A 13,135-nucleotide genomic window follows, 5' to 3' on the forward strand; every position below is an offset into this window, starting at 1 on the left:
TGATTTTTTAAACCTTTTCATAAAAACCTTTCTGAGGGCTTATAGACACTTATGTACACAATAAAATTTTAACAAAATGCTGAATTAGGTTCTGGAACAGACTTCATGGCCTTTATGGCAGTTTTTTGGGGKTTTTTTTGTTTTGTTTCTGAAATGAAATATTTACTAATTATGTGAGTACTGGCTAATATGTTTAATTACTCGTTTTCTTTCCTGTTAACAATAATCTGGGGAGCAGATTGTGTTTCCTTATTCATTCATCTTCAGAATAGTGCAGTATATTTTATAGTTTCTTTGAATTTACAAGGAAGAGTATAAAAGAGCTCCAGTCCTAGGTGCTAGTCTTCTTGATTAATCTCTTTTGACAAAAAAAAATGCACTGTCCTGCTCTCTTTCTTTCCCCAAAAAAGTCACAAATTCAGTTTGCCCTTCCCAACACTTTCTTCCTGAACTCTCCCTGGGCATGCTGAGGTCATTTTGAACTCTCACTGGGACAGAAGTCAGTTGTAATAACCTTGTGTGGTGTTCAAGGACAAGTCAGAACTGAAGTACAGAAAAAAAAGATAAATATTTTCCTGTTGCAAGTGAAGTACTACATGAATGGGGAAAATTGTATCTGTGCCCCAACTGGTCAAGTTGCTAAGGTTAACTTCCATCTTCATGGGTGAAGAGCTGAACCTGGTCCTCCCGTTCCCTGGGAAAGCCACCATGGGTGGCTGTGGCAGTGTCTCTGTCTCTTCAGTGTCTCCTTTTTGAAATGAAGATGCTTCTTGCTGCTCTACTTGGTGCTGCATGTAGCGATGTTGTGTGCCCCATGGAAGCTTGGGGCATGAGAGTAGGTTTTCAGGCATGGAGAGTGCCTCCACATTGGCATTTTAGGCTGTGTCAAGAAAATGCTTTTGAAGCAAGTCTCCTGATTGTGGCCACTTACTGTGTTGTGGTTCATATCGTGGCCAAACTCAAAATATTTGAAGTATTTTTCTTTGGGATGATGCTAAACAGGAAGATGTGCCCCAGAAGCACACCTGAGATGCTCCAGATCCCAGTGAAAGTTAGTCCAGGGAGCAGGYTAGAGCTGCTAGAAAGTAAAATCCYGTGACATGCATGYGATGGATAGAGTTCTTTAGCACCAGTACTTGCTGTACAAATCCTTCCCTGTTGGACTCCACTACTTGCTAATGTAGACTTTAGGTGATGGAACTCTTGGCTCTGTCTCTAGACCACAACTGAGCTTGGCTCTTTGGTTTTTAATTTAGGAGTATACAAGGAATCTGGTGGTTTAGGGAGCCTCCAGACTTAATGAAATTCTGTAGCAAAGGTTTTCTTCAACATTATCCTGTACTTATTCACCAAAATCTCAGGTCTACATTTCCCTTTCAAAGCAGGCACTCTGCATTTTTTGCCTCACCACTGTGCACTGTCATAGAGGAACAATATTCATCCCTTACCCATCAGCACTCTCAGTGCTTAGTTTGTCATTCAGGGCAATTTCTGTTATTATGCATACTGTACAGATGAGGCCTCATCTTGGTTATAGGCTGTAGTCAATGCTGTCGGATGAAGAAGGGAAATGTGAGCGCTTGATTTCCAGACTGAGGAGCTATCAGAAACTCCTTTCCTATGAAGCACTTGAGTTCTTTGCCTCTATTATCTCGTTGTAGAAGTGCAGCATAAAGAAAGGTGGTTCCTCCAGGAGTAAGGACTCATATCCTATCTTATAGATTGTAATCTGCAGCTTTAAGTGTGCAAGAGGAAAAAATGACTSTGTGTATATTTTGGATATACAAATGAATGAGATGCTCATAGGAGGAAGATGCTTCACTAAAATGCTTTTTTTGTGAAATAGTAAGAAATTCCTGGTTTGTAAATTGTATTTGATCAATAATCATAAACATTAGATTCAAAATCAGAACTGCATTTAGTCTTGGTTGAAATAGAAGTTATATAACATAATTTCTATTCTCTGTCCACATGACCAACATTGTTAGGGTGAAATTCATCTCAGTTAACATTARGGATATAAAAGGTAGGTATCTTCATCAGACCTAATCAGCAGCAACTTTTTTGCCAGACAGTGGAGAAAAATAAGCACTTTCAGGGAATAAGCTATCTAATTTACTTTAGGTATTTACTTTAGAATAAGATGAGTGCCTGCCCTTTCCACTGACTATGAAGGAAGCTCAGACAACTAGGTCATACATAGATGTACACTTTTGCTCTGATGAATCCCAACCATAGAGTCTAGTTTTGAGAGAATATACTGAAAATTTCAAAATTTTATTTCACAAATATTCTGTCTCGTTTAAATTAAATTTGAGAATTCTTCAAACATTTCTGCCGCTACATGCATTTACTAGGAACAAGCACAGAAGCAAACCCGGTTAATCATTAGTAGTACTGGCTCATTTTGATTGTTTGGCAAGTACGAACACGCATCTGACATACCTCCACAGTTGCAGGTTGATCATGTGCTTGTTTTCTCTGACAAATAYGTTGTAATGACTGGTACAATTTGTGTTATGAAACCAAACCAGGGCTCCAAGGGAGCTTCAGTGATTTGAATTAGCCCAAGCTAAGGATCTGGCCTCAGTTACCAAATCACTTACATTTTAAATCATATCAGTCCATTTATACACTGACTGTAATGCTGTAGTTATTTTAAATGGAAATTTTTAATCTCTATCACTTTCTATGTTTTAGGGAAATAATCAATACAGATTTAGATACTGGATCCTTTGGTGTCTTTTTCCAAATCATTTAGTCTTTCGACAACTTACATCTCATCTCCAAAATGTGAAATAATTATTATCTGCTGCACAGAGGCAAGGGGCTGCTAGGCTTCATGAATATTTGTTTGTTCTGGCTTTTCAACATGGAAAGCCTTGCATGAAGGCAAAATGTGGTCAGCTCTTCAGGACATGTCTAGAGCTAAGGTTTTCGAAGCAGGAAAGGAGACAGATCCATAAATTTCCCATTGATTATTGAGTGACCTGCACTACATGGGAGAATTTTGCATGCATCCTTATTATGCATTTGAAGGACAGCTAAATACTTTGAGGAGATGAGTATGTCAGGAGAAACATATAGATATATATATGTGTGTGTATATATATATATATATATATATCTCTTGGCTGCAAGCAGATTATATATATATATATATGAGTTGTAAATCCCTGAAAAATAAGAATTAAAAGGACCCTTTACTAATATTAAATACAAGCTGCAGCTGCAGGTATTACTAGAACTTTCTTTAGTAAAAGCATCTTTCACTTTAAAATAAAACTATCAATACCACCTTCTACAAGCAAAATATTCTCTCCTTATTTTAGATGTTCAGTGTGTTAAATCTCCAYCATAGGAACCATCCTTGAAATGATGATGAACATTGATGTATCACGAGGGCTGTCATAGAAAAGATTTTTTTGTCTAACCCCTGTTGTTGCTCTTGTTAAATCAGGACTGTAGTAGTCGCACGTTATGAGTGTGCACCTATGGCATAACTCAGTGTTATATATGGTTTCTCAGTGTTGATTAAATGCTCAAGGCCAGCTTGTGACCTCCTCTTCTGAGGGGCAGTGGAGAAGCCAGAGGTCTCCCCCTCATGTCGTGTGTGTCCTGAGAGGCTGTTGCAGTTAGACAAGTTGGGCTTTTCCAGCAGGGCATCGCGAAACGGCTCCGCGCAGGGTCCGGCTCTCAGTTCTCGCTCCGACCGCACACCTGCGCCCACTCCCAAAGCCTTCAGCATGTTCCAGAGAGCTGAATCACGTTTTCAGCACTCGACCTCCCTTAGGGCACACAGCTTTGATCCCAAGAGGTGAAAACCCAGTTTGATTCATGTGCTCATTTAAAATGAAAAGGTACAAATCAGCAGGTAGTCTTTCTAGCTAATGTGTGACCTCCTGCTTTTTAATTTGTAGCCCATAGGTAATTGCTATACTTGATAAAATAGTGTACTACAGTAGCATTTTCAATCATATACAAGGCGCTCAGACTGCTGAATTACCTGTTCATTACTTTACTCACTTTCATTTTAACTTTTTCATGTGATTAAGCACTTGGAAAATGATGAAGAAATACTCTCAACACTGTATCACTGATGTTATGTTTTCCAAAATTTATATCTGTCTGATTGGTAAAATGCCTCTCTAGAGAAAACAATATTGTATTTTTCTTTTTTATTTCCTATTTCTCTGCTACAGATTGTGAGCGTGGGAAAGCACGTTAAAGGATACCATTACATTGTTGCAAACCTGGTAAGACCCTTTCCTAGAATTATACCCGTACTTGGTAAGTGAAACACTCAGCTTTGCTTTGGGCTTACAGCACACAGTGTTCACCATTTGTCTCTAATATGCAGATGAGCATAATGTATTCTCTATTGTGAGTGAAAGAACTTGGGTTTTGTGTTACTGCCATCTGTACAAGAAAGGCACAATGTTACCCTCTTATATTTTATCAACATCAGCATGGCCTAAAGGACTGCTAAATGTATTTTGTGGCTGAATTAGATGCATTTACCGAACTACACTATCAGTTTKGACTCATCTTTTTTAATGTTACTAGCACAACTCTCAAAGTAACTTTTCTACATTCTCTAGGGAATATTCATTTTCTGTAAGATAAGCTACTTCCAGTCAAATTATTAGTTCGGTATTTTCCCTCTAAGTTTAAACTGCACATTCACACAGATAATATTCAGAAGAGGGCATACAAGTAGTAAATGCAATAATTTATGTTTAATATCCCTTCTTTAAGCCAAAATACCTGCCTGGCCAAGCACAATGAATGTGGGACAGAGTCTAAAGCATGCTTTTGATTGTTTTCCTACTTKTAGCTCTCCCTCAAGGAATTTTGGTTGACATAAAATACTTTATTGCGTTCTGCTATACTTGTTCCTTAACTTAAGATCACTTCAGGTTATTTTTGAGACCTCAGGCTTTTAAAACAAGTCAGGTCTGTTCTCCTAGGGCCTTGCAAATTAGATTTTCAATATCCCAACTTTATAATTCCCCAAGTAACTTTTCCGATGCAAAGTGGTTGCTGTAGAAACTGGTTGTTTCAGTGAACTGCTGGTGGGATATTAAGTGCAGCCGGTCACATCTGTGTCAGCAAGGGCAAGTGCTGCTATAGATGTTCAACAGCGTAAGTACGGTTTCATGATGTGTTTATCTCAGAAGCCTTCACTCTAAACAATGAACCCTGGAATCAACGTATTTACACTTTGCAAACTCATGCAGAAACAGGCATGTAATGGTTCGAGAACCAGCACCGTACTCATTAAAATCTGCCAACTTTGATGGAAATTGAATTAAGATTTAAATATTCTGCAAGTGCTTTTCAATTGATTGAATGCATTTCTTCAAACCCCRTCTGCCATTCCCAGCAATGCATTGTCTAGCTGTTGAGACCAYCTTTGCAATAATGTGGGAATTTTACTTCTTGGGATTTAGTTTTCTTTCAGGGTTTTTTTTATGACACAAGTTGAAATTATGAACAAAGTTTCAACATTCTTCTCTGGTTTTAARTCATGGCTTCTCTTGGATATCTGCTCCTGGCAAGAACTAGAACAGATTGGACCCGCAGTGAGGTAATAAGGCAAATGCAATCTTAAATTGATTTTCTAGGGATTCAAAGATATTTCTTTGGAGAGGTTTATGCATGGAGGAGCCAATGTGACTGGATTTCAGTTGGTAGATTTCAGTACCCCCATGGTAACTAAGCTGATGCAGCGCTGGAAGAAGCTGGACCAGAGAGAATATCCAGGATCCGAGACCCCACCAAAGGTATCTGATGATTTGAAGCACTACCAAAGACACCATTCGCATGTTCTAATTTCTGATTAACATTACTGAACACATAAATAAAGACTTARTATTTAGAAAGAAGAGCAGACATTTGGTCTTACTATTATTAGTAACAGATTATGCCCACCCTTATGTGTGTATGATAGAAACACAAACTGTAAAATATTTCACTGATGTCCTTTAGTGGCCTTTGCCACTTATTCTCAAACTCATCGCTTTACTGACAAGAATTAAAGGTCAAACTCTTAACTGACAACTTAATTTCAAGCAATTTTGTATGAATTAGTCTAATTATCTAAATTCACTCAGAGTGCAGAGCTTTCCAGACAGCTGGATTCTTCTGCGTATGACATATAGCTACAATTATAAACACACTATCCTTAAATTTTCATTTAGAATTTCTTCTGGAAATTCTATCCACCTCAAACCTGATGTAGCAATTATTCCTAGGCACAATCTTACAATGAAATTGCATCCCTATGTTCCTCTATCCTAATCCCTCATAACTGATAACTACATATTTCTRTCTCCTGTGATTTTCTTGGTAGATAAAGCACAGCATGCCTATAATTATGACTTCATCAAAAATCTTTTGGTTCTGTTATTATGTGGACTAACACTTATAAGACCCGGTTGAGACTGGACWTTGTTGTGCTGTATACAATGGTATACAGTCAACCCTCGGTTGGCTGGAAAAGTGAGGTGCTGGCAAAGTCTGCGAAAATGTCAACACAGATAAAATAAAACGTGTCTACATTATTCTATGAATATTCAAGAAATGTATGTAATGGAAGAAAGAAAACATGGATGCTGTTGGTTATGGAGTGCAGGGACTCCTTGCAGGTGGAACATGACTGTGTTACCTCCTTCTGAGGAATCAGTATGATTAATCTGAATCACGGATAATTCAGCTATGGATAATCAAAATAATACATATCCCAAAGAGCTTGTACTATTGAGGATAAAGGACRTGAAGGAAATTAGACTTCAGCAAGTGAACTGAGATTTTGGAAGTTACAGGGCATATTGCAATTAATGTAATTGGTTTAGAAACACTGGCGGCAGTCTCATATGACCTCCCCCAGCCTCCCTTATTCTTCAAGGTCCTTTAGCGTTCAGATATCCAAAYGGAAGTTTTGCAGATGGGAAGAATATAACCTTGATCATTCTTAGCAGTTCCAACARCCTGGATGTCTGCTCATTTCTAGTGCTTTTATTCATGTTTGTAAGCTTTCTGCATGAGCTCTTATTTCTCTCTTTTCTTCTGAGTAAGTTGGGTGGGTGGGGTTATTCCCTAACAGATAAGCCAACTGGAAGAGAAGTTTGAGAAGAGAATATCTCCAGTTTAATTTGTTCTTTTGATGATTCTTTAGAGACAGATCTCTCTGTCTCTATAAAATAGTMTTAAAGCTGGAACTACTGAAATGTATTTTCCACAATCTTGCATTCATCCCTCAGACAAATTGCTTGTGACTTTGAGGAGATTTTTTTTTCTAAATGAAAGTGTAGTAACTGCTGCATAATGAACCAAACCAGAAATATCTGAGACAGATGATTTTTCTAAAGACACRCCATCTCTAAAGGGATGTGTTTATCCATCCATTTAGTATACATCCGCATTGACTTATGATGGAGTACTTGTGATGGCTGAAACTTTCCGTAATCTTCGAAGACAGAAAATTGATATTTCACGGAGAGGAAATGCTGGTGATTGTCTTGCTAATCCAGCTGCCCCATGGGGTCAAGGGATTGATATGGAGAGGACCTTAAAACAGGTAAGGGTGGGCTTTTTTCTAGTGATCCTTGTGAATATTAGATTCTATTTGTACATTATATGATTTGGAAGATATTACACTCAAGGTTAATGATAGGAGGGAAATTTATTTTTCACTTGCCGTTTGCAAACAAGCTGTTCTGATTTTTTTTAGTTTACAATTTGGAATAAAGGTAGAGGAAAATCTACTATTATATATATTTAGATAGTTTGCACTTTCCCACTGAAAACTTTAGTTCATATGTTGCTCTTTGCATGAAACCTGGCTGTACAGATATTGTCATTTAAGGTGTTTCTGCATAATATAACCTTTCAAATATGCTTCTGTCATCTTGAATGGATGTACATTTTTCCAAGAAGAATCACATAGGTAGTATATTTTTCTTTCAAAAGAAATAACACAGAGTCATTGTTCACCAGTGCCAGGATTTTGAATTCTTGATAAATATGGATGCCTAGAAAGTTCCAGATCTCTGTCAAGATAATTTAACCTTTCCTTTGAATGGGACAGGAAGAAAATAAAAATCCTGCAGTAGAATTTAAATCACTGCAAAAGAGAAGTCTCTGCTCAGGAGGAACTGCTGAAGAGAAGCAACTGCTGACACTACTGGCAGCTCTGTGCCTAGAAGCCAAAGTTTCAGTATTGGGAAAAACTGGCAGAAATAGAAATGAACAAAGAAAAAGTGATCCAAATATCCTGCAGCCGCGCAGATCAGCRACCTGTATGAGAAGCAGGAGGTCAGGCTTCTGGACTGGGCTGAGAGCACCACCAYTCAAGTCTGACCAAAGAGGCTGTCCCTATACAACTAAAGCCAGCAGCAATACGGCTGTGGCTTCTTTTGGGCTGAGGACCACAACCTTGGTATCCTCCAGYGAAGTAGCAAAGAGCTGAATGAAAAAAGAGTTCTGTTCTCAGCTCAAGGCAAAAGCAATATTTTCAGCCCAACTCCTGCTACCGCTGCATCTGCTTCACCCACACAGGGGCTGAGAGTGCTGCTGCCTTCACGGCACGCTTAGAGGTAATAAAAAATTGCCACAGCTGGTCTTATGGCTCTATGTCTGTCCTTCACTTTGAGGATCTGGAATCACTCCTTTTGGGCCTCATGCAGGTCGTTTATCTCCTTCCTATGATAGAGAATTGCTTTACTGGAGCCAAGTTTATTTTCAAGTTTATCTTGATAAGCAATAAGCTAAAAAGATATATGAATTCAGGCCAAAAATCCTTTGGTTTTATTATGTGATCTAAAAAATTTTGCAGCAGTGGTGGGCGTGGAAAAAAAATACTTCTCAATAGCACCTATAGCTGTCCTGAAAAACATTTACCTGCACATCATGGAAGAGGAGAAGTTCCACTGCAGTCAGTTAGCACTGAAATACTGACATATTTCTGCCTATTTTGAGTGTGGTTCTCCAGGAAAAGGAATACAAAGGAAAAGTAGTCAACTTTTTACTTTATAATGCCTGACTATAGCAGTGTTGTAATTTTGGTAGTCTAAGGACATATCTAGGATAACTTTGACTGTTTGTGGCTTTTTGAATAAAAAATATAAGGTTGGATCTTCATGATGTGTTTTCTTCTGTTTTAGGTTCGAATACAAGGATTGACAGGAAATGTTCAGTTTGACCACTATGGTCGCAGAGTCAACTACACCATGGATGTGTTTGAGCTGAAGAACACGGGCCCTCGGAAGGTAGGTGCTGACAACATTTGCTATCCTGACATTATATAAATGAGTTTTATATAATTAAATAAYTATAGAAACTTATAATAAACAGAATTCTACGTGATTTAAAAATGGCTCCAGGATAATATACAACTCTTGGGTAAGCAGATGCAAACTGCATTCTTGTAGTAGATATAATTATTCCATGCAAAAGATTTGGAAGCACAAAAACAAGCGTTCATCTTGGAGAGGTGGGATGCAAGCCACTCAGGCATCCTAATGAAAACCAACTGGATGGCCTGTTGTTAGGACACTGGTCGTGGAGAATGGTCAGAACTCTGAACACCAGATATTTTTCCTGTCTTTCTTGAATATTTCTATCCTGCAAATTACTGACAGTTTTAGGCAGGGGCATTTGTACTTTCAGTGTAATCATAAATAAAATGTTGTAATAATGTCATTTTTTAAGGGAGAAGGGAGAGATGAGGAAAGCAAGAGCAATTGCTATATAAACTTACATTTTGGTATGAAAATTAATTGCAGCATGCAATTCTATGGGCTGGACTGGTTTGTCTGTAAGCAGCTTAGGTACTTGTGTGTTAGTATACATCCAAGTAGATCCCCCACATCTGAATGCAGACAGCTTTTCACTCAGTTAGATCGCATTGAAAAGATAAGCCTGGCTGCATGGTCAGCTSTTTATTTGTGCTGAAATCTGTCAATTTTTCATAGAATAAAACAAATCAGAAAAGAGAAGAAAATATACTCAAGCTTAAGCATTTTATTTCCTTTGGGCCATTTCCTTTATTTCCCGTGGCCCATTTTATTTGCTATGTCATCAGAAAAAGAGAAGCAAGAAGCTGAAGGTGAGCTGGAGAAGTCAAGCCACTTGACCAGGGCGGAGGCAGTCAGAATTAACTAGTCCTCCACTGTCTGGCATGCAGGCATTTKCAGAGGTGACAACCCCAGTAACTAGTGCCCCAGGTGAGCTGTCGTCCCCAGAGGCAAGCAGCTGCACGCCGCAGTGAGGAGGAGGAGGAGTGCTGAACTCCAGACACCCTAACTGGGTTAGAGACTAACTTGGCAGCAGTGCCGAAAACGGACGGTTGTCCCTCCCGCCCGGTTTGGGCTGGCACCGCTGCGGGGATGCCCCGGGCTCTCCTCCTGCCTGGCGCTTGAGGGGGAGCGCGGTTTTGCAGAGAGGAATTACGTCTGTGCTTGGCTGGAGCACAAGGTGCTTTTCCTGTCCTTCTTAGGCCTTCGCAGCCACTCTCAAATCATTACTTGTCTTTGATAAAATAAATCATAACAGCTTTGACAGATCTGACTACTCACAAGAATTTATTTCTCATGTATTACATAGGATTTTATATGTGATCATTGGACCAATGGTGTGCTCCAGCCTGACAAATCCTATATAATACGTTAGAAGTGACTCTACTTAATTGAACTAAGAGACCTTCACTTTTAAATTCTTCTTTTCATATCCTACATAATACTTATGAGTCACCCAGCAATATCCTTTCAGGAATAGCCTTTCCAGTCAGAGTAACTCATGCCGCTAATCTTTAGAAATGTGATTTTTGTTGCCAACAGCTTTAAGGATGTGAACGGAGTGTTAGAAAACTTCACAGCAATTCAGAGGCAGATTTCCACACAGTGTAGTAAAATGGGATACAGTATCCCATGTTCTTATTGGTCTTATTTATTATACATATACTATTTATGTATATAATATTATATAATTTATATTATATTTAGTTCCTATCTGCAGAATAGAAACTCCAAGAATAAAAAAGAACAAAAGTAAATAAAGCATATTCATGTACACTCACAAGAAATTTCTAAAATCTGCCTCCTAAATTCCAACTTAGGCAGCTAAATTGGTAATTTGATTGTCAAAAATTTTGAGTATTCTRTTGCCATTAGTGACTTGTCTGCTTCAGCAAGAGCACTTCAGCGAGTGCTACAAGGTGCACAAGCCTTCAGAAATGACACTGTTGATTCAGCTGCCAAACTGCTTAGAGGAGTTTACTCTGAGGCACTTATTTTTCCAATATTATTTCCTGAGAGACAAATTCAGCCTCTCAATGAGTGAGTGCAACTGCCAAAGTCAAATTTAATTGCATTAACTTATATAATGGCTGAATTCAGCCATATCTTTATGAGCTTTTTTCCTTAGGAATTTTGAGTTTTATAGGAAAGCATTTTGTCCTTTAGTGCTTTAATTGCTACTTGAATTTATATACCCATTCATATGTATCACAGATTTGTTCTATATTTATKCAGTAATCCTAGGCTGGACTAGAGGATCTCCAGAGGTCCCTTCCARCCTTACTGATTCTGTGATTCTATGATTCTAACCAAGTTACTTTAGTACAGATTTTGAGATGCACACATGTAAGCTCACATCTGCACGCATCAAGATACAATTCCTTAAAAAATGCCCACTATTCCTCAAAAACCTTCTTTATCTCTGTCAGCATTTTGATATGGTACTTACTTTCATAACACAGTGTATCATTCATTTTCTGCTTTCTTTCTAATCTTCCCAGCAGTGAGTAATTACACAATGAAAAAAAATCATTCACCATTATAACTAGCTTCCCAAGCTGCCAGGTTTCAGTCTATATATTCTACCTTCAGCTCGTCCCAGTTTTTGGCAGGAACTTGACATTTTCAGCTATCAATTGTATCTGTGAATCTATGGTTGTCTGGATGAAAAAGAATATTTGTTATAGCACATTCTACCAAGGAAAAAAAAAGACTCTCCACTAAATCAGCAATATTGAAGCTTCTTGTTAGCTGCGGACACCTAAATCAAGGTCCTGTGTATTAGAGCAATATCAAAAAGAAAAGAAACATGTCAATTAAATCTACCAAATACTGTGCATTGGAAAAAAATGTCTTTTTGCTTCATTAGTTTACTAAAAAAAAAATATTTTAATAGAAAACAGAATAGAATGCCCCTCACTTATATTCAGTTATTGTATGCATTTGTAATTCTTACARTGCATAATCATTGCGGTGCCTGCATACTGATATAGAGACTGCTAAAATGACTTGCCTCTCTATAAATTAATTAAATAAAAGAAATGGATGAAATAGGAAATGTGAAAATCAAGAGGAAGGTTGGCTATTTTAAGAATATATGAGATTCTTTAATGCATATGAGACTAGGAACCATAAAGATTCCCCTGCACATTTAGACTCTTGTATTGCTTCATTGCATGGCTCTGAATAAAATGTTTCTCTATATTTCATGGAAGTCCTATGTGCTGGTGAATTTTAATCTGAGATCTGCAAAATGATTTAAAAATATTATTGGCTGTGTAAGTGATCAGATCAGTCTGTTTTCATCACACCAAAATCTTTTCATGTGAAGCACCGACTGCCCTCTGGCACCAGTAGTTTCGCTGGAGCTCAGTCCTGAACCCACTTCCCACTAGTGTTCACTTCCCTCTTCTCTCAATTCCCTCTTTAATTCTGAAACAATCAAGGAAGGAAGAGAAAATCACTGCTGCTTCTGAAAAGCGAGCTAGGCCAAACTCAACTGCATGTCTTTGATAGGAACCTTTTAAAATCGGTGCTGTTCTCTGTACATTTCCTGGGAAGAAGGATCAGCCATTTAATTCATTAGGATCTTGGCTGCCTGGGCCCTGTGTGCTGCTTGTCAGCCTTGACAGTCTCTTTAGATGGGACTAGAGTACTTTTCTGTCGCACATATTTTCATTTACCTTGTTCTTTTTATTCCACTGACTTTGAGYCAACTGTTGCCAGCACGTGAGTCAGAGGGGCAGTCACCCGAGCAGCTCCCTGGCAGCCTTGCCAGGGGGTCCACGCTGCACTAGGTGATCTRCTGCAGAAAAGAGGAGAGTAAGAAGTTAGTG

The 13,135-nt window shown here is 38.4% G+C and overlaps 1 protein-coding gene across 2 annotated transcripts in view; it reads left to right on the forward strand.

The window, feature by feature from the left end:
* The window catches only part of GRIA4 (glutamate ionotropic receptor AMPA type subunit 4), a 228,106-nt gene that overhangs the window by 147,304 nt on the left and 67,667 nt on the right, over positions 1-13,135 (forward strand). For both annotated transcript variants that reach the window (XM_085309044.1, XM_085309043.1), the window contains exons 5-8: positions 4,203-4,256; positions 5,628-5,786; positions 7,415-7,582; positions 9,168-9,272. In XM_085309044.1, the coding sequence (XP_085165170.1) occupies positions 4,203-4,256; positions 5,628-5,786; positions 7,415-7,582; positions 9,168-9,272 (486 nt within the window). The remainder of the gene's footprint in view (positions 1-4,202; positions 4,257-5,627; positions 5,787-7,414; positions 7,583-9,167; positions 9,273-13,135) is intronic.

The sequence above is a fragment of the Rhea americana genome, unplaced genomic scaffold, assembly GCF_003343005.1.
Source record: "Rhea americana isolate MKP2758 unplaced genomic scaffold, rheAme1 scaffold_29, whole genome shotgun sequence".
In the NCBI taxonomy this organism is placed as follows: domain Eukaryota; kingdom Metazoa; phylum Chordata; class Aves; order Rheiformes; family Rheidae; genus Rhea; species Rhea americana.